Source organism: Athene cunicularia (assembly GCF_003259725.1).
Source record: "Athene cunicularia isolate RWA chromosome 7 unlocalized genomic scaffold, athCun1 chr7_part2, whole genome shotgun sequence".
Lineage (NCBI taxonomy): Eukaryota > Metazoa > Chordata > Aves > Strigiformes > Strigidae > Athene > Athene cunicularia.
The window spans coordinates 3101164-3126877 of NW_020799108.1; the positions used below are offsets into that span (position 1 = coordinate 3101164).

The 25714-nt window shown below is 37.6% G+C and overlaps 2 protein-coding genes across 3 annotated transcripts in view; both read right to left on the reverse strand.

Annotated features, from left to right (window-relative positions):
- DYTN (dystrotelin) overlaps positions 1–13143 on the reverse strand; it is a 30141-nt gene extending 16998 nt beyond the window's left edge. Inside the window, 11 exon segments of the mRNA XM_026853263.1 lie at positions 558–703; positions 3320–3360; positions 3363–3424; positions 4292–4374; positions 4376–4457; positions 4790–4860; positions 5503–5591; positions 6491–6579; positions 8652–8850; positions 10399–10473; positions 12588–13143. Of these exon segments, the coding sequence (XP_026709064.1) occupies positions 558–703; positions 3320–3360; positions 3363–3424; positions 4292–4374; positions 4376–4457; positions 4790–4860; positions 5503–5591; positions 6491–6579; positions 8652–8850; positions 10399–10473; positions 12588–12606 (956 nt within the window). The 5' untranslated portion in view covers positions 12607–13143.
- A 3319-nt stretch (positions 13144–16462) lies between these two features.
- On the reverse strand, positions 16463–25263 carry MDH1B (malate dehydrogenase 1B). 2 transcript variants are annotated; one of them, XM_026853313.1, is made up of 8 exons: positions 25109–25263; positions 24804–24946; positions 23634–24136; positions 22405–22546; positions 21298–21461; positions 20227–20283; positions 19357–19441; positions 16463–17703 (listed from the first exon to the last, which is right to left on the reverse strand). In XM_026853313.1, exons 2-7 carry the CDS (start codon positions 24923–24925, stop codon positions 19389–19391), a joined length of 1041 nt encoding a protein of 346 aa, XP_026709114.1. In that variant the 5' UTR covers positions 24926–24946; positions 25109–25263; the 3' UTR covers positions 16463–17703; positions 19357–19388. The 2 variants fall into 2 exon arrangements, with proteins under 2 accessions (XP_026709114.1, XP_026709113.1); XM_026853312.1 differs by having other exon boundaries at positions 16464–17703; positions 20144–20283.
- Positions 25264–25714: the final 451 nt, after the last annotated feature.

Consider the following 25714-nt stretch of genomic DNA (forward strand, 5'->3'; position numbering starts at 1 on the left):
TGATCAGTGGCAATACAGTAACGAATTTACACATTAGTTAAAAGCACACAAACCAGAACTGATCAGTGAGATCAGGTACTCACTATTGTGAGTAATCCCACAGGGCTGCAATTCAGTGGGACATGAGTAGAATGACTGTCAGTGGGTCAAATGTGGAAAGTATTCACAGTTAATTTCCAGTGAATTTGTTGCAGACGAGGTGCTTAAATACCCATGCAGTTCTGACAGGTACTAAATATTTGCAATGGTTGACCCTAGGCTGATCACAAGAAATGGCATGGAGAGAAAGAGATGACATAAGGAAGGAGGGAAGGAAGACACAAGCATGTTATATTTTTATAAGACAACTGGTCATTAGGTTGTCAGCATGGTAATCATGGTTAAGCTACCGAACAATGTGCAGCAACTTCCCATTTATGCTCTCCCTTTTTAATGGAAAAATCATGACATGGTATCTGTCATAACAAAGTCACTTAGTCAAAGGACATAATCAAGCAATATCCCACAGCCTGACATATTATTCAGAGATTATAAACTCATTTGAAACAGAAACTCACAAAATCTTTTTGTGAGTAGAGAAGTGCCGCTCCTCCACTGCCTCCAGAGCCCTCCTTCTCTGCGCCTCTTTTCTTCTGCAGCGCTCTTGAAACAAGTTGTTCCTGATGGTGTGGAGAAAGTGCTTTGCATTCGCCTTTGCTGACATCTATTGGAATGAGGCATAATAAAGAAGGGAGTAAACTTTCAAAGGGATGCTGCCCAGAAGTAGACACAGTCCAAGGCAAAGGCAAGACTTAAGAATGCAAAGGTCCGCCTGTCCAACAAGTGAAGAAGCTCATGGCTGCTGTCTGAGCCCTAGAAGGGAAGCTGAAGTGGATGACGATGCAGGACCATGGGCAAGAGCGGTTCTAATCCTGTCAGGTAAGCAAAGCATTCTGCCTGAGCCAAATTCAGGCAGTCTGGAAATGCCTGGTGCAGGATTTTGGCAGTTACAGTCATTAAGCTCACAGTCACAACAATATGTCTGCCCAGCTAGTATCTGCGTTCCCTCTTGATCAATGAGAAGTACTTTTATACTCGTATGAAGTGTTAAGAGATACAGCCTTCTGTGCCTCATGTCCTTCTCTCATACAATACAGTAAAAACCGCATTTCCATTTGTCCTGGCAGGGTCAGGCTCAGTACAACAACTAAGCTCAGCAGGTGTATTATAGGAGGACACAAACCAATTCTGCCCCAGGAAGTAACAGCTGCAGAACATGGGGTGAGCCCCGGCAGACTCAACGGGAAAACACAAAGAAAACATACAGCATGCCTCCCAGTCATTTCTCAACATGGGGATAACGTTGCCACAAGGTGTCAGTACGGTAAGGAAAAACTGCTGATATTTCAAATCCCCATTCAGCAGCCCATTCCCCGATAACGACAATGTGAAAACTTTCCCAGCCAAGGACAGCATCTACTAAGAGTGGAAGGTATGTGAAAATAGCTTACTACTGATTCTTTCATGTCCCACACAAAGGATATAAAAATGGTATCTCTCATAGTGAGTAGCTTATCTTTTAAATTTTGGTATAGATTTTGGCCATGAAAATTTACAGGGTTAGTGTTAGAGTAGGGCTTCATAAAGGAAACTTAAGTTCAATGATCCAGTTGCAATATTGCAGCAACAGTGTGAGAAAGCTCAATGTCTGACAGTATAGGAGAGGAAGGGGACTTAATTTTAAAACAAAACCGGTTTGACTCACTCATACTCACTCACAAGTACTAACATACAGGTGTCCAAGTAGTCTTTCCAGCATTCACATACCAAGGTGAATACCTATGGTACGTCCATGATGACTTACAGTGACATGGAGGACAAGAGATGCCAGTTCTCCTTAAGCCTCCTGGCTTCCTCTTAGTGTGACCATGGATGTGCTTTTTAGCTTAGTGTGACCATTTGGATGTGCTTTTAGCTCCTTTAGGAGCTGGCAGTGATCGTGATTGTTTGTCTCCATATTTAGGTGTCCTATAGGTATAGGTCTAGTTCTTTACCTTCACATCATCATTTCTTGTGATGGCAGTTTGTCCTTTGCTTCAGGCTCCTTTTTGTTTTCCTGATTTGGTTGTCCTGAGAAGCTGTATGTGGAAGTGCTGTGATACTGATGACCGGCTAATCTAGGTTGCATCACCTCCTGCTGTGTTATATCCCTCCTGCCGTTCCTTCTAGTGCTTCCACATCCACAGACTCCCATTCACTCTCCCGTCACACTGGTTTTAATGTCTCCATTAGAAATGTCTACATGAGGAGATAAGTTGCCATTTGTTTCTCCTGTTTTCTCACAGATGGAGGATGAGGAAGACTATTTGGAGGAATGAACATCTATCTGCTATTTTTAATGCAGATATTGAGCATCCAGGTACAGTTTCTCACAATGTTAGCAACAGGGTTTAGTTTTCAGAAAGAAAGCAATGAAGTGTCTACAGTTTTAAGTTCTCCCAGACAAAGAGTGACTGTAAGAGCAGTCTAACATTCTTTAGTTTTGGTGCAGACACTGGCTACCCAGATATCCTTTGTGTTAAGTGCAGGGTTTCAGGAGGGAGACCATGGAGCACAGCTTACTAGGGAAACTTTCATGAGTGCTTTTCAGCTCATTTACTGGAGCAGAAGGTGGTACTGTTATATATATCCACAAAAAACCTGTCTGCTGCTGTGTGCAAGATCTGGACTCTCCTGCTCAAAGGAGAAGCTGACCTTCCAAACACAAATTTCCCATGTTGAACTTCACCACTAGTGTGATGGAAGCACAAGTTGCCCCTGTAATGAGCCCAGGTAGGTGTGCTTAGTTGGACTTTTGCTGTCTCTTTGTGCTGCATCCCTGACAGAGACAAATGAGTCTACAATAAAGGTTTATAACGAAGTGGAAAAACTCTGAAAGAAAGGAAATTTCATGCAGGAGCTTGTATAACTTTAGGATTAATTAGTCTGAACTGGGATTGGGAGGAAGAAGCACTGGGACACACCGAGGACTCTTTCCACAGGTTTAAGTATGATCTGCAAATGACAAACTTGCCATAAAATGGCTTGGGAAGAGAACTTGCACTATGACATTTCATGGCTCTATTCAGCCATTTCAGAACAAAACACTCCTTCTAAAGTTAGAAGTCCCCTTTTTTCCTTTCCCTGACTCACTGTTCCCAGATTAATAATGCTAATATGTCAGGGCCATTATGGCTAATACACACGTAACGTCATACTCAATGTACTTCAAGAGTCTACTGCCTACTTGTCTACATGAAGAACCCAAATGGGGAAATGAATCAGTACAATGGGATTCTACCTGCACGCAGTGTTCCATAACAGGATGTGACCTCTTACGTGTTTGCTGAGATGGCCAGTGAAAATACAGACTTGGTCAAAATCGAGGCATTTCAGACAGCAATACCTGTAAGGGAAAACAGAAGAATTAAGTTGCCCACAAGTAAGAACTTGGTGTAAGTGAGCTTTATTACTGGAAATCCAGATTCCTGGGTTCTGAAATGCAGTGAAGCACCTTTGTTAGAATAATGACTTTCCTCAGCATTCTCTGAAAGCAAGAGTTATTTAGTCCAAATGACAGTGGCCAGAACCCACTAATGATTTTGATGTTATTTATTTGCTGCATCAAAATTCAGTCCAAGGAAGAAACTGTTGTTCTAGCACCATTTTTGAGAATGCAGTTACATCTTCATATGCTTCTTATGCACCAGCATATTTGCAGCTCTCATGGAACTGTAATATCACTACATTATTGATGTAAGATTTGCAACTTTGCAAATACCTAAAAATGCAATAAACTAAACCTGCAAGTTTGCTATTGCTGAGAAGACAGTAACAGTAGAATGCTTTTCTGAGCATTCTGGTCAGTAGGTAATGGATAGTGTTATTTTTATACTATTAGGCCATTTTATACCATTACTTAGATGAACAAGATGCTAGAATGGATAACCTAACTAGCCAGTTAATACACTTGATTATGGTACAAAGAACTAAGAAACGAGATACACAGGTTTAACTGGCTTTACCACTTACTGAATTGCCAGTTTACTTTCAGTAAGTCTCCATAATCATGTCTGTGCTGGTGAACTAAAGAGAAGCAGGTTGCAGGCTTAAGCACTAGCCTGTGATCATTCTCTCTCCCTATCTTACTTGTTAAATTAGATGATGTCCAGTGTTTGTTGCTTAATACAGCGGTTAGGGCCTGCAAAGTATGCAAATGATGGTAAGAACTACTTACGTGGATGCAATAGTCTACAAGTAATTGCTAATGCACCTGAGGCCTGTAATGGGGAAAATTTTGCAGACTCTACATCTAGCTTGGTGAGAAACCACTTCTGTGGCTGATAATCTGTAACACTGTAGGGAGCAACAAGAGAATAGCAGGCTCCAGTCTCAGCCAAGACAGGGATTTTTCTTCAGCAATTGCTGAGTTCAGAACATGGAAGTTCCAGTTCAGCCATTTACTTGAAAAGAACTGTTGTCTAATCTACAATTCCTAATGAAAGCTCTGATATTGGATGCTGCTAGCATAGATTTTCCATTAATGTAAACTCTTTCTGGGTTCCAAAGGTTTTGGAATAAATGCAAGAGTCTTCAGTAGTATCTTACTGAGCATCTTTTCTATAGATAAAAGTCCTCCTGTACTGTGAGACTCATGATCAGTCTGGCCCCTTAAAAGTAGATCCTGGTGGATCTATGATGATACATTTGCAATTTTAATCAACCAGCAACATTCAAAATCCTTTCCCAGGACATCAGAATTTCACTCACCCCATAGAAACAGCTGTGAGTCGCAATTTCCACACAAGACAGAGTGCAGCTTTCTCCCACAACAACTGGGATCTGTGTCAAGAAGGGCTCAGAAACACCTCAATAAAAAACAGATGTTCCCATCATGCTCTGCTGAGATGGTGACAGCACACAGATGGTGAAGCGTCTATAGAAATGCCATTTAAAATACTGTTCAGAAGAAAACCTGTTCATATTCATACCATCAGTATACAATTTCATAGTTCAGAATTATTTGCTTCCAGCTCGCTTACTGAAATGGATCAACATCCAGTGTTGCCATACTAGCGTACTGAAGGACGCTGGGTTTGAACCTCAGGGGTCGTCTTCAGATCCCATTTTCCGTGCCAGTTCAGCTGGAAATACCCGTATGCTACGGCATTTTTCTGCAATTGCATGCTATTCTAATGAGTACGGACGTTTGGAGTCGCTTTAGGAACAGCTGTATGTAGCTGTTCCCAGGACCCGTAAACTCAGGCAAAATGAATGCACAAGGGCACCGACGCAAGTGGTTACTGTAACTGAGAAAAGCTACAGAATTTGATGCTTTCGCCTACTTCGCATCATATCTCCCTATGTCCACAGCTTGTCCTATTGACTTCAGTCCCATAATAACATAAAATGTATCAACCATCTATTTTTTCTTCTAGATTAGTATGCTCCTACAAGATCTGTTGTGTAACCGTACTGCAGTACCTGATTTAAGTCTATTAGTAGGTTTCTCAGGGCACTACGGGTAATCAAGGCCACCTTCTCATCAGGGACAGCATAAAACTGGAAGAAGGCTGAAAACAATCAGAGGAAAGAAACTGGAATCCTGGCAGAGCCTGAGGTGTCTTCTAGCTACTTATTCTCAAACTATCCACATGATAATTGCAGCCTACCAAATAAACCCCTCAAGAAAGGTTCCCTTTATTTTCTACCTAACAGACACTTGGTGACTGCTGTGACAATACTTTCTTCCTGCAGGCAGGGTAAAGAGAAAAAAAGCAAGGAAATTATGGACATTCCTTATTCCTGGCAGTTAAGACAGGTAAGGATTAAGAAAACAATGAGCTCATTTTCATGGCTGTAAGAAAAACATTTAAATATGTTTATACAAGATATGGCCTATCTAAATTGTAAATTGTTAATTCCAAATTGTAATTTGAAAGGAAATACACAATATGCAGTGGGAGAGGATGAGGCCAATATGCCACCTGTGGTCTATTTGTTCTCCATTTTGAGCATTTAATTCAAGCAGCAATCTTTGTGCTGAACATTGCACCGAGCTACCTTTATCTGTTATACTTAGTTCTTTAAGCATTTTTGTCTAATGTTAAAAGGGCTCTAAAAGCTTCCTGGATCAAATACATAAAATTGTTTTCTAATCCAGTGAAATCTAAAACTAGGGGGTTTCTGTTCTTTTTTTGCTAGGCAAATAGAACTTGTCCTTCATTTGTAAGCTATTTATAAGCTATACTTACCTTAAAATTTACTATGACTTGTTCTGAGACTTTATGCAAAGATGGCTATGGACATTGAAGGAAAAGTATTTTTCTGCATTAGCCTTTCTCTAAAACAGTCAACATTATTTACTTTTTGCATGGCAGAACTGCATTCTCTTTGAAAGTAAAAAAAAAATCACAATATTTTTCTCAATGTTCAGTATTTCAGGCAGTGTATAAAATCATACATTTCTCACCTCTGTATTTAGCCAGTAGAGTGTCTCCTGAAAGGGCAATTAGGGCAGCTGCAGCAGATCTAGTTTTGATATAACCTGTTCCAGATCTAGACAAATAAAATAAGTTACCCTACATTTACTGAGAATGTAAAAACTGAAACCTCTAAAGAAAAAAATATCGCTATTTGGAAGACAACTTCAAAACACATATCCTTTTATATGTATAGAACTGCTGTTACATTTTAGTGACATTTTATGCCTAGGACCCTCTGTCACTGAACATAACTACAGAGTTAACAGTTCAAGATACCATGCAATCACAAAACGAAAAGACAGCACCTCCTTCAAAGACCTCACATCCCAAGTAAAATATAATCTTACATTTACAATGCATGTCCTAAAAAGTTATGTCCTTCATTTGTGGAAAGTCTTCCCAAATATGGAAGAGAAAGCAGGATTACAATCTGGTTTTTGTATTATATCATTAGGCAGCTTCACTGTGGTCCCAGATCTGCACTGAGCTTCTCTTGAGCTGATTGCTTTTAATTTCAATGCAACTCAGTTTAATCAAAAGGATATATGCAGGAGCGGGACTTTAGTTTTGACCATTAGATAATAACGTAGCTTAAATTAGAACCCAAGTTTGCGACATAGGCACCTAACGAAAAAAACGTTTCTTTATGTGAAGACAAAGCAGATGTGAATTGGAAACCATAAATCAGGAAATCCTGGGATTTCATATTTAAGGTATCACTTTTGCAAAGCAGTATTGCAGTTCAGAATATCATTACAAAAAACTGTCTTCAAGAGTCTTTAGAGAAACTACATTTTTACAGAACATACTGCATAAAGCTGCAATATAGTCCCCAAAGTATGAGCTGCATAGGAAATTGTTGGTCAAAAGTTTCTAGATTCTAAATTTATATATTCAGTTTTTCCAGAACTTTCATAGTAAAAAGTCCAACATTAAAGCTAAAGTTTACAATCAAAAACCCTTACGATGGTTTATGTAAGCTTATTAAGTAAGCTACCACACAAACATGGAAAACACGGAAAAGCCCTTGTGTGCTCTCATCCTGACATACATTCCAGTGGAGTACAGCACTCTATAGAAAAAAACATAACTAGAAGAAAATATAATAAGCTTTTTATGTCCTATATACATGTCAAGAAACTTGTGAATTTTTTTTTAAAAAGAAATTACAGTAGAAAGAAAATGATACGCTGTCCTAAGAAACCAGAAAAAAAGACTGAGATAGTCCTGCTAAGATGATCTGAATCATTTCCCTACAGTCCACACACTTTACAAAATACTCTACAAATTACAAAATGCTCTTGATGTTTCTAGCTTTGTTTATAATACACCAGTTTATTCTTAGCCTTAATTGATTCTTTTAAGTACAAAAAGTTTGTTACATGGGACTTTAAGCAGTAGTGATCATATTATTAATGAATAGTAATTCAGGAAAAAGTCCTGCAGACCACTTACATCTCACTCACTTTCAGTAAAAAAAACTTTCTGCTGATGTAGAAGGGAATAAATTTCACCTGCAGTGAATAAATTTTACAATGAATTTAGCCTTTGTCTTTTAAATCAAATACAATCACAAACCAATCCCGCTTTTACTGTATTAATTCATTATTCACAAACAGTACAAGAGAAAAGTACACTCTGTGAGCTGCTTCCTTACCATTCCCATAAACTATTTGCTGTTCACAGGACCTAGCTGATCACCCTAGTTATGAGACAGTAGTTTGGTTTCATAATTGGTTGATGAACTTTTTAAGCTGGAGAAAAAGGAATAATGAAAAGTGACTGGCAAATTCTTGACCCATGCATAGGTACTGTCATTCGAAGGCAAAGATGGATTCTTTTCCAGGAGTGTATCAAAACATCTTGGCAGTCAAAAGAAGAGCTACTCTTTGTAAAGCTGGTCATAGAAAATTTAGCATGGACTGGCAGACATCTGGACTTCCAGGTAATTTTTGGAAACATCTGACCACTGTTTCTCTGATAAAGCTTTGTGCCTCATATTCTCATAACTGAACTACTCCTACTGTGTGTACCAAGCAAAATACCATCAGAATGGGGGAGTTTCATACAGAAATGGTATGAGTGGTAGAAACAGACTTAGTCTAGCAGTACTTCATGATGGATTCACATCTGTGTTTCCTTTTCCTGTCATACATGGCAGCTAGCAGGCTCAATGTGAATTCAGCAGCTCTTGGATCTACCTGACCTGTTTTTCCTAATCTCGCCCTTTGGAACAGTTTTGTCAGCATTCCAGAGATCTGCTGCGCTTTCAGAGAAATTTGCTTTTCTCTCTTGCTCCATTCACTTAATAGGATGTGCCAAATCTGAGAAACATCAATCAAATCCACTGTGGGAAAATTAATGAAAAGAAATGAATGAGGATCCCTGCCTTTTCATGAATGGTAGCTCAACATTTTTTTTAGAAGTGCCTAGCTAAAACAAGTCTATAAAATGAAGTCTAAAACAGTATGCAACATAAAAAGGAAATAATCTGGGAAAGGTCTTGCTGGGTTTATGCATCCATAGCAGAAACTTATGGGGATACAAAGACAGAGCAGCTCATCTAAAGTTCCCTGGAAGTGATTTTGGGATAGATAGGAAGGGAAGAAAATAGCACCTGGGACTGTGAAAGCAATCTGTGCTTTGGTGTAAGCTTTCTCCTCATGCACAAATACAGAGAAGGGGGATGCTATGGCCAAGAGAAAGGGGAAAACAGTCTGTATTATAAATGTGCCATGGAATGAATAATATCCCGTGGGAAGAGAGAGCTATGGCTTCTTAAAGGTCACATTCAGTGCCACAGAGTCATGATCAATTAAAATTAACATGAGTAGAGAAATATTGCAGTAGATTGCAAGTTTGTGGATGGCTGAAAAAGCAGAGAACCTAGAACATGTCACTTATTGTCTTTCCAGCACAGATGGGAAAATATCAGTGTGAGACACTGGTGAATCTCAGTCTGGAAACCTATGTGCAATTCTGGTCACCAGTGTTCAAGGAGAAGTCGAGTAACTGGGATAGATGCCTAGAAGAGACATAGAGGACTAGGCAACAGAGCTAATGAAAACTGGTACCTGTGTGAATTGGTACTTCTGTGCTGTAACACACAGCACCAGGCAGATTTACCGTATCAGGGCTGAGATCAGACTAGATCCGTTAATAGAAGAGCATGCCCAAATGAAAAAATAGGGCCAAGGCCAACAAACTAGTAATCTTTTCTGTGCTACCCAGAAGACCTCGCTTGCACTGTTGCGCATTTTCAGCAACAGACTGTTTCTGGTGAAAAATTCAAGATTTCCATGCATTTTGGCTCCATATGGAATTTACATCCAGTAATTTCAAAGCAAGCTACATGACCAGGACTTTGTTTCATAATTCTTTGCTTGCATAGTATTATCACTTACTTCAAAGATGGGGAGAATGAGTGCTAGCCAGCGTTCTTCCAGTCTATCATATTTTATTTTATTCTCATGAATACTTATAGTATTAATAATAATGACTGTCAATGCATTTTCAGTGATTCATGATTATTTCCAATAAATCAACTCCGAAGAAACACATGAGAATTTGACATGTAACAAGAATAATAATAAACAGATAAAGATTCATAATGCCAGTGATTTCTACATAGCAGTGTTGCAGATTGTAGTAACAATTTGATTCTCCCATGCTTCTGGAATTTTACTAATGTATTTCCACTGACATTCAAATGCGGGGGGAAAAATCAGTTTGCATATGAAGTACTATCTAGCTCTTAAGTGTTCATAATGTGATCTGAGATTCTCAGGTGGAAAATGAGAGAGTAAAGTAGCATAATAAGTCAAGATGACAGCAACACCATTTTCTTACAGATTCTTCTCCCTGTCAAAGCACAAGATTCTCTTCAGCTACTAACACTGGCACAGACTTTGTATTGCGTGTAGTGTTAGGGCTATTCTGTAGACAGAGCTCTGAACATCATTGAAAGTCTCTGTGAAAGAAAACAAACACACATTACAATAGAGTGGTTCAATTATTTTTTTTTTTAAAGAAAAGAAAACCAAATTGTTTAGCTAAAAATCAAAATAATTAATATAATCAAATTTGGACTTCATTAAAACCCACAATACTCTGAAGGAAAATTTTGAAAAAATGAAAAAAAATGAAAACATTTTCTTTTTTCTTCAGTAGCTTTGTGGGGAAAAATGGTTGTCTTATGACCAGTGACATGCTGAGTTGCAAAAATAATTTTTAAGATAGAGAGCACGCCTGCTTCTTTGGGAATCAAGTCTATTCAGAGACCAGAAAAAAAGGATGTGCCACTTTTAGCCAAGATCATAATGAAATAATATTCTTCAGGCAAAACAGGTTCCTGATCAGACACGCTCATCTACAAGGAACAGTTTATCAGTCTGCACAGCAGGGTTATTTGTTTTGGATGCATATTGTTTCAAGCATTAAACAAATTTCTGTCAAGATCAACATCTGTGACTCTCACAGAAGAAGAAAAGCAATATACCAGAGCAATTGGCTTCTGACATCTCTGTTTAGTAATCCCACTCAAACTGCTTGACCAAATCCCATACCCTTACATTATTTCAGCTCATTTCTTTTACATCACTAAAGGGTGTTTTCCTAGGTGGGAAGTAAGACTTTTGAACATGACCTATACCTGATACTTTACACGCATGCACAGAACTTCAAGACCAAAAAAAAAAAAAAGGCTTGTTCACAAAGCTCTAGAAACTAGAAAGGGATTTATCCTTTGGTTATCCCCCTGTCCTCAGAGACTCTTTCTCCCTGTAATTCAGAGAAGATGAGTTACTCACAGTTGATTAAGGTCAAAGATAAGCAACAAATATGCATAACTGAGTAGAGGTAACTCACAAAACTCTCTACCTGTTTAGTCTGGAAATAAGCCAATCTGTGTGCAATGGTTTCCCTCAAATGCACCAGGCTAATATTAATAGTCAGCAAATTATGGGCTCTGCTGGTTCCCAGATGCTGCCTAAGATATAGAAATAAGCCAATATCTGCTATACCATCTGTTTAGTCCTGCTCTTGTCATACTATGTTTTCTGATATTATTTGGAGATGTAGTGTAGCATGTCATACAATGTGAAAAATGAGTTTTGACTTCCATGCATCATCAGTCCTCTTTCTTCAGTAAACTGATCCAAAGCTCTTTGAAAGTAACAGAAAGACAGTTTTCGGTAGGTTGTGGATTAAATTCCAAATGCTTATTTTCAAATAAAAATGCTAGAAACATACACATGATCCAACTCAAACACCTCCCATGTGCAAGATGACTTTCTAAGTGGAGAGAATCTGTTTTAGTAGCCATCTGCTACTCACTTCAAGTCCATCCCTACAGACAAAATGTGGCCTCAAATTAGGGCCTTATGTGCCTGTCAAGCACAGTTCCAGAATTAAATTGTGAGATCACACAAGTAAAACAGTAGACAAATTAAAAAAATGTCCAAATAAAATACAAAATATTTTAGGATTATTATTTATGAGAGGCTATTGAGGGGCGCTAAACTCTTTAATTTCTTATAGGAATGGAACTTCCCCTTTGGACAGAAAACCAGCATGTCATCATTCTGCAGTGATTCAAATTTCACCTCAAGACTCATAAACGCCCTTTGCTGAGAAGCTGACAAAAGAATTCCTACACATATAGAAGAGAGTGTATTGTTTCCTGACATCTCCAGCTGATTACCTGCTAGTTTTACATTTTGCACTACTTGTTAATGTGGCAAATGAAGTATCCACTACGATTTTGCACTCAAAAAGGGAGTGTATGGCCATCCTTCCTGCCTATTCAAGAATATGTAAAAAAACCTTACCATATATTATAAATCAGGGAACACGGTCCCTGTGCACCTGACCATCCCATGGGCCAACATGATAATGGCAAGGAAGGTGCCAGGACTGATCCAAAAATAAAGGTAGGACATCACTGCTGTGTAGTTTGTAATTTATGTTCTACAGCACAGAGATTCTGGAAGTGGCATGACTTCATTACAATTCAGTAGTTTCTGTTCAAACAGACACAGAAATGTCTCTTGAGAAAAGTTGGGAAAAAATGAGACGAATCCTTGCCCTGCAAGTCTGGATCCATTTGAAATGAACAGATGGCATTAGGCGTTCGATAATGAAACAAACCAAAGTGTAAAACTACATTTTCTAGACAGAGACATATCGAACCATTCAAATCAAACCTTTTAATCTGAACAATTTACTGGAGGCATTTCAGAAATGAAATTAAACAGCATTATATAAAACAACATAATAATTTTGGTGCCAAGTGCAGAGAATCTCCAGAAAATTGCATGCTCTCTGCTCAGGATAAAGTAGGAGTAAGTATCTCTTAACTGCAAAATTGTATCAGGGTGAAAACAGTACCCAAAACAGTTTCAGGATGGGATTACTAATAATCACACAGTCCATAGTGTGTAATTTCAGGCCAGAGAGGGCATACTTTTACACCAGACTCTTCCCAAAATTCATTGTGAGCAGTTGCTCACAAGTCTACTTTCTAAAATTTTTAAACAGAACTAAAGTTTTCAGCTGAGCTGACATTATTTCTTTCTCAGCTGAGAAGGGAAAAAGGAAGCATAACCATGAATCTGCTTCTTCACACAACCCTGGAAGCAAAAGTAATTTTATGCCCCTGATAATAATAGAAACTAAATGTCTCCCCTCAGGATTTATTTCATTAATGTTCTAAACTACATTATATTTTTAAACATAAAAATAGAAATATGAATTCAGTATAGTAACTTTCTTTTAGTTAACATTACGGTTGAAAAATACTAGGTATAACAGATCTAAGTTGCACAAGACTCCAAAGGCTACATATATGACTTATAGTAGGGAAAAAAATGAAATTTGCTAGAATAAAGAAAAATTAAATAGATGGAAGCTATACTATCTAAAACTTAAATAATAAATCTTGTACTGAATCTGAATTTACCCAATTGTTCACTCTATTACATTTTTCCAGTGAGAGTCATTGCTCATTTGTCATAAACATGACAGAATACTGGCCAATTATGAAGCATAAATATTCAGTGATCTATAATTATTGAGTCTACCATAAATATGCTTTTTACCATTTTAATTGGTGAAAGCTGCAACTGTGTGTTTCAGTCTCTAAATAACCTGTAAATACTTGAAATTATGGGATACACATTTACTTTAATAACTTCTTCAATAAAGACTACAAAGTCATAGTTTCTACAGAATTCCTTCTTTGAAAGAAATACCACTATGTTTCTTTTTTATTATTCTTCTTCCTTACTAAGGTTTAGATCTTGGGCTCAACCTTGGGTTCTGCAGGACTGCAGTTCTGCCCAACATTTACACAGGCATGTAAATTTGCTTATACAATTATTCCTAAAATAGGTGCAGTAGTAGATCCCTCTGCATAGCTTGACAGAAAAGTCAGTGAAGGGAAATCAATGAAATCAGAAGATTCTAAGCAATGCATTAAATGTGTTTAGTGAAAGCTACATGTAGCAACCTAAAACATAGACTTACAGCTTGCCTTTTGTTTTCCTCTTCCTTTTCTTTCCACAAAAGGTACATAAAATAAAGCAAGAGGATAAATGTAAAACTACCAGGTTAAACTCACTTAAGTTAGAACTCATTAGAATTTGCTCACTCAGGTAAGAACAGATCCACTGACTACACTGAGCTATACAGCATGCATAATCTACTAGTACTTGATACTTACTGTAAGATGACAAGCTCTCTACCTAATACGGTGCAAAGCCTAACCTTTACATTGCCCCTATGGATAAATGCACTATACTGTTGTACTAGGGTATTCATGGTCTCAAAGTTAAGTATGTGTTCATGTGTTTTACTGAACTGACTGTCATTGTGTAACTTCAGATCACCATACCCATGAACCCTCCCTCCAAAAAGTTATGAAAGGCATTATTAACGTAAGTACCGTCTATGTTTTTATATACAAAACTCAATGGAAAGCCCAGATCTTGACTATAGTAGGCATTCTTGGGTGAAATAAACAGTATCTACTTCAGTGTTAGCACATCTACTTTATAACGAACATAATATGAAAGTAGAAGCAGTATCTGCCTGCCATCAGATCTGAACTAACTCTGCTCATTGATACATTATTTCAGTCAGTGCGTTGTTTTTCAGCTACATGTGCCCCTTATTAATAATTAAAAACACTTCCACAAAACAAAAAATAATTATAAAATTAATTATAAATGTACAGGAAATAAATTTTTACAATTATAAACCCCGATCCCATCAACACAAACATTCTTATGTGCCCAGCAAGAGTAGCCTTATTCTTGAATCCTATTGGAATATTCAAGAAAAGTAACATGTTTGATTACTTATATTTTGTTTGCCTATACAGGTTCTCAGAATATGTACTTTAGCAAATAAAATGCATTTTTAAGCATGCTACATAATTAAGCTAAAGTACAGAGAAAGCAGATCAAGTAAGGCAGAAATCCCCCAACAGATTGATTGACTTGATCACAGAGGCCTTCCTTCTTTTGAAATGAGACAACAGTTTTAAAATGCATAAAACAAACAATTACATTTGTTTCCTGTGAAGGGTGAAAGAAAACATTCTATGTTGTGTTCAAAGACCAAAATGATTGTCCCCTCTCAAAAGTAATGGTGCTTACCTTTCTCTCAGCTACTTACTAAAGGCTCAGAAGTCAGACAACACTGCCAGAGAAGGCCAGTAGTTTTATAGCACTTAAAAGCTGACTTCAAGACATGGTTCTAAATGTTTTGTTTTTAAATGAATGCTGTTCACAACAAACATCTGGCAAAGACCCAGATCAAAGTATCAGGTAATCGTCTAAGCAGTCAAAACAGAGAACGCTAATTAATTAGTAATAAGTATCCTGAATTATTAAAGATAAAACTTCTTTGATCTTTGTTTCAAAGCTATTTTTTTCTTATGGTTGGAGTGCAATATTTCTAAATTGAGGGGTCTTTACTGAGCATCTCCCAGTTGCTGAGAAACAGTGTTGCTATAGAGACTGAAAATGAGGTGGAAGCTGGCGCAATAATGCAGAAATCACAGTGTGCTGTAAGAAACAGTTGGTGCAACTACACAAAGAGGAAAAATAGTAAGTCCTAGTGATAATGTCTTAGAATAAGAATTGTTCAGACCAACCAGAAAGCTTACACACTCCTCAGTACACCCAAATGCTAGGTTTTATGCAACATATATATAACATTTGTAAGATATACATTTATCTTAAATCCCTTTTTCATAATTTTTTCAACAGTTATTTTAACACCCAGGTAGTAGGATTCATCAGTGCTATGAATATCCTGCATACATAGCATTACTCAGTAACTTGTGAGAAAATGTGTGCCAGAAATTACTTACTGGAAACCCAAACTGAGTGATGACTAAGTCAATCACTGTGTTACAACTGTAACCAACTTTGAATATGTTACCATATTTTAGCTTTCCAATTATTTTTGTTCTTTCTTTCTCTCCTAAGCAAATGCTAGGAAAAGAAGCGTTCCCATTCTACTGTGCTTCCATGAGGAAAGACCTGAATTTCCCTGCAGGCCACTAAGCAAATCTAATTCATTTTGGATACAAGATACTTGTTTTGTCTCTCTCCTCCCAACCTCTGAGAAGAAACTCTTTGCCTGTGATTTTCAGGTAGTGACTCAGAAGTTTGGTAAGCCTGCTTAAATATTGCAGAAACAGTTAATTTCCTTCTCATTAACAGCTGTGCAGCATTGGTGTTGGAATTGCAGTCTGTTTGAACTAGGATTTCCACAAGTAGAATAAAAGACTTCAAAGAGCAAAAGACTGCCAAAGCAGATTCCATATAGAAAAAAAAAACAAAAAAAAACAAACAACACCAACAAATGTAAATACACATTAGAGAAGCTAACTTTTCCTCTATTCTCTTGGAGAAGGAGCTATGGAACAAACCAGGTAATTTGTAAAGACTACTGGTAGCATCCTTCCTTGATATGCTCTCCTGAGACATCTGCCTCCAGATGCTCCTCAAGAGACTCAGCCAATTTTCTGTGCATAAGCTACTAGAAACTAATTCCCTGGAGAGCACTTCCTCATGAAATGAATGATTCCTAACCACATTCTTCAAGACTTTTTACAACACCTGCCTCTACAACTCCCATGTGAACTCTTCCATGGAGATACTTGTAACAGTATCTTCAGTTCCTGTAACTGTTGCTTCTCCCATATACATTTCACATGAGAAACTAAACTCTTCCAACTCTCTTGTGATACCTCCACTTTCTGAGCTCCTAAGACCAGTGAGGCACCCCTCCTCATTCTGTCTTATCAGCTGATAAGAACTGATAAACATGGTTTCCTCATGTAAGAAGCAGTCTACACCTGTTCAGAGTTCGAACTTCCACTTGAATGGAAAGAATTAATTTATTCCAGCTATATGTATCTGATTCAAACAGGAAACTTTATTTTGCTTTAAACACTCAATTTGGTAAAAAGTTAGAAAGTACAATAATACTTCATTTTATACATTCTCCATCTTTTAAGACACCAAAGATATGCAATTGAAAGTTGTTCCTCAATAATCCTCTTTAGGCAAGGACTTAACTGCATGTTTGACTTAAAATGTATGAGTAGTCTCTATGAAACTCATGAAATAAAAAAAAACAACATGGAGACAAAAATGATCTTGTCACTAAGGAGATGTATGCACTTAAATTTTTGTATTAAAAATCAATTTTACCTAATTTTTGTGTTAAAAATCAATTTTGCCTAAGAATATATATTCTTATACAAGTACTGGTTTATGACATCTGAAACAAGAATTTGGAGTTATGAAACTGCTACTCTATGTGTGACAATCTTGCTCAAAATTGTCATAGTATGAATGTTTTAGACATTAAACAATGTTCTTGAAACAGTTTATTGGTCTGAAGAAATAAGTTGTTGGATGTAAGTGAAATTCTGGACTCATTGAAGTCAGTAGGAATTTTGCTCCAGATTATTATATTCACACTGTTTTTGAAATCTTTTTCTGCCTGCAGATTTCCATGTTTTTGATGAGGAAGATACTCTAAAAGCTATGACGATGTTTAGCCTTTCTTTGTAGATTAGCTCTTTTGAGCAATGGAAACATTTTTTTAGTATGGGGATTTTCAGCATTTTCTCCTCCAGACAACTCTGGCTAAAGTGAGCCAGTAGGCAAGGTTTCCATCTCTGTAAAAAAAAAACAAACACAACAAAACCCAAACAAAAACAGTACATATTTTTGCCAACCTCCTAAAATACTTACACATGCAAGAAGATAAGCGGGGCACTTTGGTAATATTTGAATAGTACTGCACCTGATACTAATGTCACAAGAGTAGGCCACAACTAAGCAGTTAGCTGCTAGAGGAATGGGACAGCTCTACAGAAAAGCAGTGTCATATAAGTAGAGAGCAGACAGGGGAAGGACATTCCTACCTGATTGAGAATCTCCTATCTGGATTAGCCAAGGTCATGATTAGGGAAGTAATTAAACTCTTCATTTATCAAGAACATTTTTATTGTGTCTGTAGTCATTCCCTGAGAAACAAGCATAGATAACCAAAAGGCTTATGTGCTCACTAAAGGCCCTGGCCACCAAGCTCTAAATGGACTTCCCCATTCTTCAGCTTGCCCTTAATGCAGAACAGCTCATAGTACGGGGAGTGCTGATACAAAAGTACTGGATGAAGGGAGAATATAAAATAACTAGGGAAAAGGCCTGTAGGACCTAAAAGTAGAAAAAATGGCTAGAACAGTGGGAAAGTGCAGGAATTTCAGCACCTGATAATATAAAAAAGTGAGAAAACAAAAATTAAAAAAAAAGTTCATCTGTTCTTATTTTGATGAATGATTATTTCCTTTATATAATCGTAAGACAACAGAGAACTTGAAAAGCAAAATAGGTAGGAAAAACAGCACAGCGACTTGGGAGAAGATGTGGGGTTTTTGTTCTGCACAGGAAAAGTAAGTTATAGATTCAGGTGAGTTTTGCCATGGCAGTATCATGTAGCCTATATAGCCTTCCCACATGCTCCTAAATATTAGGAAGGGATATTGGAGTTGTTCTATAGATTTTTAGTTGAAATTTCTTGTGTCATTATGCATTAAAAAAAATAAGTCATGAGAAACTTGGTGTGTCATTAACAAACAAATCAATATGGTTTAATAATTTATATTGTAGGGATCTCTAAAAGATATTTTATCTGTTGTAATTGGAAGAAGTGGCAGATGTGGCTGTCACTAAGATTGCCTTCTCTATAGAAAGTAGGTATATGTCTTTTCTCAGCCTACTGTCTTTGGGTGTCTCAACCTTTTCTTCTGACTGGCTTACAGGTTAAAGATACTGAATGAACTGTTTGATACTGTAACAAACAGCAAAAAGAGAAGTTCGAGTTCTGATTTACAGTATTTTTTTCTCTATTAGAAATTCAACTCATTATTTCTAAATAGTAAAGGATAGCTTCAAGAACATGTAGTAGGACATATGGTGAAAGTGCTTTTCTAATAATAGTTACTTGGGTTAAAAGGATTTTATATTTACTAGTAACCTAAGAAAAAATGTGTCATGCTAAATGTATTATTTATGTTCAGCTTTTATATTCATGATCTGTGAATGACACAACAGAAACTTATCAAAAAAAGATTTCTACTGTTTAGGTTTGCCCTTCCTATCACTATGATCCAGGCATGATCAGGATACATTGGGTAAGCACTTGTTATTTATATTCCTTCCTGAAGGATTTTATATCCATTTTAAATGAAAGGGACATAAAATAAGAATTGATTACTTGAAGTCTCACTAAAAACTTGATCTCATCTTTTGTGGAGAGAAAAACTCACCTTGATGCAAATAATTTTTACTAGTGATTTTATCAGCTCCATATGGATGCATTTCTTTTATTTCCTTTAGTGCAATGAGCTTTTCCTGAATGGGGGGGAAAAAAAAAAAAAGCAGTGTTGATATCACCCATTCTTTTCATCCACTGTAATTTCAACCATACTCAAAATATGTTAAAATAAAATAATCCTTACATGTCACTAGTATGACTGAAGATCACCACATCTGATTGAAGCTAGAATGTAGAGTTTGGGACCAGATTTTTTAGTATTTTAACATTTAGTCAAATTAAATCCTTTTTGCCTCGCGAAATGACAAGAAGTTCATGATGAAATTACTGCTCACCACTTCTGTATTTTCTGGAAAATTCCTAATTCTAGTAAAATCTGGCCTTCATTCATGCAGAGTCACAGCCATAAGGATCCCCAAAGATATGTCTTCTGGCACAGAACCACACCAGCAAAATCAACAACAGCAGCATAGAACACAGAAACATTAAAGCTAATACTTCTGTTCTGCACAAAAGCCTGCAGAACTTGGGGGTGCAAATTCTACACTTACACAGGTACACTTGTTTTATCATCTCCTTTTTGGGCAACAGGAGAGTCATGTGTTTAATATATAAATACTACCTTACACTTACAAATACCTGGTATTTATCATGCATAAGTGCATGTGTGCAGTTTGTACATCTAACATGTGGAGTAAAGGTCTCAGTATTCCAAGTCATATTGCAACATACCCATAGGTGGCAGAATGGCCATACTATTAGATACAAGTAATCATCACCTGAATCAGCTCATGGGCTAAGCGTCCCAGAACTTCCTGGGTAGTTTCATTAATTTCTAATTCTGTCACAACTTCCCAGTTACCATTCTGGAATCTCACTGGCATAGAGAAGACAATTCCTTCAGGAACACAAAATTGACCTGAAGAAGAGGTAAAAAATAACCAAACGTATTATTTATGATTAAAAACCACATCCTTCCCAGTGTCAAGATTAAGTACAACAGACTTGCAAAAGTCTGCAACTGTAAGATCTTAGTATAAACAGAGACTGCCTTTGCCACTGTACAGTTCAAAGGCTAAAGAGTTCCACTTTTACTGTAACTTTGTATTATAGTTAGATGTACATGAATCACAGAATCATAGAATTGTAGAATAGTTTGGGCTGGAAGGGACCTTTAAAGGTCATCTAGTCCACCCCCCTGCCATGGCAGGGACACCTTTCACTAGCCCAGGCTGCCCAAAGCCCCGTCCAACTTGGCCTTGAACACTGCCAGGGAGGGGGCAGCCACAGCTGCTCTGGGAAACCTGTGCCAGGGCCTCACCACCCTCATTGCAGAAAATTTCTTCCTTACATCTAGCCTAATTCAACCCTCTTTAGTTTAAAACCATTACCCCTTGTCCTATCGCAGCAGGCCCTGATAAAGAGTCCTTCCCATCTTTCCTGTAGCCCCCCTTAAGCATTGAAAGGCCACAATAAGGTCGCCCTGGAGCCTTCTCTTCTCCAGGCTGAACAACTCCAACTCTTTCAGCCTTTCTTCATAGCAGAGGTGTTCATCCCTCTGTTCACCTTTGTGGCCCTCCTCTCGACCTGTTGCAACAGGCCCATATCTTTCCTGTGCTGTAACATAACCACTGTAACAATCTTACACATATGCTAGAAAAGCATTTAAACTAAAAGACTAAGAGACAACCTGCAACAAGACAATATTACCCTAAAAGATGATTGTAACAAGTATTAAATCACAAGCTCTGGAGAGCAAAATTGCTTAGATTTGGAGGTTCTTATGCTGAAACAAATTCTCAGCCTCCCATTATATAATGAATTGCATTACAAGTTTTTATTAAATTAAAAATCTCAATTAAAACCAAACATTATATGTACTAGGGAAAGCTACAAGAGAACATGTGAAGTAAAACTTGTGAAGAAAACTTACCTTCAGTTAGTATTCCCACAGAAATGATCTCCCCAGGAGGAGAGCCATGATACCAGTGTCTCAGTACAGTGGCTACCCCATGAGCAGGTAACATTCCTACACTGTGACAGACCCGGGAACTCAGTGAAGACTGTGCAGATAGAAATGCTGAATGGATCCACTCACTACCAACAAAAAAAGGGAAAAAAAAAAAAAAGAAGAAAAAACTAAGATGACTCCAGGAAGAGTAGTTTTCTAGAGGCAAAAAGAACGAAACTTGGGGGTAGAAAAAAATTATTCAGACTTCACTGCTGAAGGCAAGACACTTAAAGACTGAAAAAATAGGGTCTAACAAAAATAGGCTCAAAAGGTAACAACCAGCTCTACTTATCTATGAAAGTTAAGTCATTTATTCATCATAACCTCTATTATTATTATTATTTATATGTATTATTGTCTTATGTAAGAACCCAGCCATGAACCATAATCCCCCTGTGCTATGCATAGTACACATATAGAACAAAGGAAATGTCTGCTGTCCAGTAAATGCTGGGTTTAGACCAGAGTGGGAGCTCCATATAGCCAGGCCTGAGTGTAGGTCACATATGCTGCCCTCTCACTGCACCCATCCTTTCTCTGCTACTTTTCTTTCTCCAAGAAGCTATCTAGCTGCCAGGTATTCTTTTTACATATGTTAACAAATTGTTTGTTTTAGGAAACTAACAACATTTGTGTGCTCAGGCCATGTGTTCACTTGAATTCAGGTACTTAGATGTAGATCTATGTTTAACATTATTTCGAAGTTTCTTCATGCTAGACATCTATATCACTACCTAGACTTCCATTACTTCTTAGAGGCTGCTCAGGACATGACAGAAGAGAAACACACTTAATATGTGGGAAAATATAGTTACAAAGTTGGCAGGATAGTCAGAACTATGTATAGCACTAGGAACTACTCAACTTCTACTGCAGGCTGAGTACTTCAACTTGAATTTTCATGTATGTACTGTGCTAGTCAATAAAGACAAATCTTGAAAACAAATGTCTTGAAGTCTATTACACAGTTCAGCTAAACATGGATTAAAAGCAGATAGTTTTACTTTAAAAAATAAATCTGTACTGTACCTATCATAAATCACATTCAACAAAGGACATGGAAAATTAGCTGGGCCCCAAATAGCCCAGTCATATCCATAAAGTTTTGCATGTGACAAATCAATGTAGTTGCAGCCAGTAATATTGCCCCAAACAATCACGTCTTTAACTCCTGTAACAGAGGAAAATACACAGATTAATGAAGAGACAGACAGACACTTTCACAGTGTAGGCTGGACTAGATGACCTTCAGAAGTCCCCTTCAAGATGGCTTATTCTTCAAATTAATGTCCCGCCTTGATAGAAGAAATTATTTGATCTGAAAAGTGCAACAAGGTTCTCCATAACATATGAAACTTCACCACAAGCTGAAAAGGGAACTTTAAGTTGTATCATGTTATTGTACATAATAGACAAAACCTAGTAAATGCTTAGTTAAGAACCAAAACAAATCATATTGCAAACATACAGCAATGTTCCTCTTAAAATCCTGTACATGCAAATATAGAATACCTAACAGCAAAAAATAACTTAAAAAAAAGAGAAGTATTTGCTTTGGTGCAAAAGGAACTTCTCAAATAACCTGCCAATTCAGCCTATTAACTTAATTTTCCATTTTATTAGGCTCCAAAATTTCTAGACTTGTTATTGATGATGAGTTCCTACCCCTGCAACACTGCAAGAATCTTGATGCTGAGCAGGCTGTTGGAGCACACCTTTGCTATGCAGTGCAGAATCATGTAAATACAATCAAGCTATAACAATTGACCTGAGAAAGCCAGCTAATTAACTCAGAACTAATACTACAACACAGTTCTACTATGCTCTCATTATTTGCACAGCAGTATGTTGTCATGTTTATTCACAGCTAGTTTGTGTGTCTTCAAAAATAACAATGCTCTGTAGAGTGCAAACACAATCTTGAAGTCCTAGATCTTGATCTGCAACACAGCTCAGTCCTTCTTAGGGTATTTCCAGCATGAAATACACACCAGAATGGCAGGGCTGCGTCCAGGAGTTAGCAAAAGAATTGACATTCATGGGATCAGGCACAGATCCAGATAGCATTAAGCAGAGAGAACAGTAGCACCTGCTAGTGACACCCAGGCATTCTGTACAGCCATGCAATTCAGTGGATGCACTGCTGTACTTACATTTCTGCACACCCATCAACTGTGTTCTGCAATGAAATATGTACTCTCAAAGGTGTGTCCACCCACTGAATTCCCCAGATGCTACCAGAACACACACATATTCACCTGCCGTGTTCATATTCAGCTTCCTGGCCAGCATGGCTCTAGCTGCATGTTCCCAGGGCGTTGCAACAGCAATGACATTTGCAGGCTTAATGGATGGGCCGTATGTCATAATCATCATTGCCTTGAGGTTTACAAAGGTTTTTCCTGATGAAATTACTCTGACCTCACTCTTGGCATTCTTCTCAATCAGGGGAGCATACACTTGACAAATTTCACTCACTTCTCTGATGTAGTTCTCAAGGGACTGGACTTCATGGTTTAAGAGGACATCATCAAGAACAATGATAATATCAGCTTGAATAAAAGCCTCATCTATTTCAGTGTGCTCTGAAATACTGTAGAGGAGTGGGAATGCCATGTCTTCAGCTTCCATTACAATACCACAAAGAACTTCCTTAAACTGGTGGGTGTCAAGCAAATGGATACTGATTTCTGTGGTCATCCCAAACACTTCTCCACTTGCCAACAGAGGGATCAGCTGATAACAGATTGGAGCTGATGCACTGATAAGGATATAGAAAAATTATAGTTAATGACTAACCACCGCTTGTTTGGATGTATTACAAAAATAAACACAAAGATCTTTCTTTTCTATTTGATTATGTTTAAATAGACCATTAGCTTGGATCCTTCATTGCTCTTTCTGTCATTTTAACAGGTTGAAAATTAAAACGGTTTGGTCCTCCTCTCATTTGAAGGTTTTTTCCATCCTATACATTTCAGTCTATACTGTCACTTCAAAATTGGTGTCTTTAAAGAACCACAATTTTTTTAAAGGTGCTCTGTTAGGACTACCAGAAATACAGAAATTTCCAATGCTAGAACTGCAAGAGACTCTTTACTTATTTAAGGATTACCAAAACCATTTAATGCAAGATAGTTGCACCACAAAATTCCTAGCTTATTTTGTAAATATTTGCTTTTCCTTAAGGTGATCTGGGGTCTACATGTTGGCTGTTCACATCCCTCACACTGGTGCAAAAGTAACAAAAGTATAAATAATTTCTAAATTATAGACTGAATGCTCATAGTGGGGGGCGAAGAACCTAATTCAGCAAATTACAGGAATTCATGTATAACTTTAGATGGTCACATGTGTTATACGTGATAGAAAAAAGTGCATTTTTCTGAAGTTGAGTGAAACTTCATAGATATTCCTTTTACTCGCACCTGGTGATCCAGATCTGCAAAGGCCTGATAAGACTTTTAATCTCTTCCTCCTCTTCTTCAGTTTCAATATGCGCCTGCAGGTTTTCCTCAGCTATGTCTGACATTTCCTCACTCAGCATCATTGAGGTGATGCCATAGTAGTGCTAAGAACAAAAAGAATGACCTCTAAGCAAATGACAACCCAACTGCAGCAAGGTAACATTAGAAAGGATAGCTTTATTTTACATTTGAAGGAGGAATAAAAAACAACAATGTTATAAGAAAACGTAAAAGGCAGGTTTACAGTATTAAAGGCAGCTCATTACCTGAGCATATTCCAGAAAATCATTAACTCCTCCCAAAAGCAGACCTTTCCCTCCACGGTCCAACAGTTCTCTCCAAATGATAGGAGACTGTCTGTGTTCCCATCCATTCGTTTCACAAATGTCATGAAGCCACTGCTAATGTAAACATCCCCACCAAAAAGGTTTTAATACTTTTCCACATTTGGTAACACTTAAATATTACAGTTATAAACATTTTTATTATTTCCTCTTAATGCCAGATTACAAGGTGCTTCACAATTTACTCATGTACCAGTGTGTGCAAAATAGGGGGGGGGAATAACACAAAGCAAGGCATGGTGATAGACTGCAATACCTCACAAAAGAATAAAAGGTCTTACTTCTGCTTGATTTTACTCAGTTGTCTTAGTGGTACAGTACTGAAGATAGCAATGGTGTGAAGCTACAAGTAATCTGAGGATTCCTATTTAGCCACAGAAGGTAAGTAAACTGCAGATGTTAACTGCTGTTCACTTAACTGAGTTACGTGGCTGACGTGTCAAGCAAAATATAAGAGGCAATAAACGTCATAGTACTGTCTATCTCATGAAGTAACACTGAAGTTTTTTCAGTTCCTAGATGGACTAC

What these genes read in the sequence shown, in the direction of transcription:
- MDH1B (XM_026853312.1), bottom strand. Translation starts at nt 24,925, where the DNA reads ATGATGCTGAGTGAGGAAATGTCAGACATAGCTGAGGAAAACCTGCAG. An exon ending in TTGAATGTGATTTATGATAG is followed by an intron (nt 21,462 to 22,404) that starts GTACAGTACAGA and finishes TTTTGTTGGTAG; the next exon opens with TGAGTGGATCCATTCAGCAT. An exon ending in TAGCCCATGAGCTGATTCAG is followed by an intron (nt 19,442 to 20,143) that starts GTGATGATTACT and finishes CCCCCCATTCAG; the next exon opens with GAAAAGCTCATTGCACTAAA.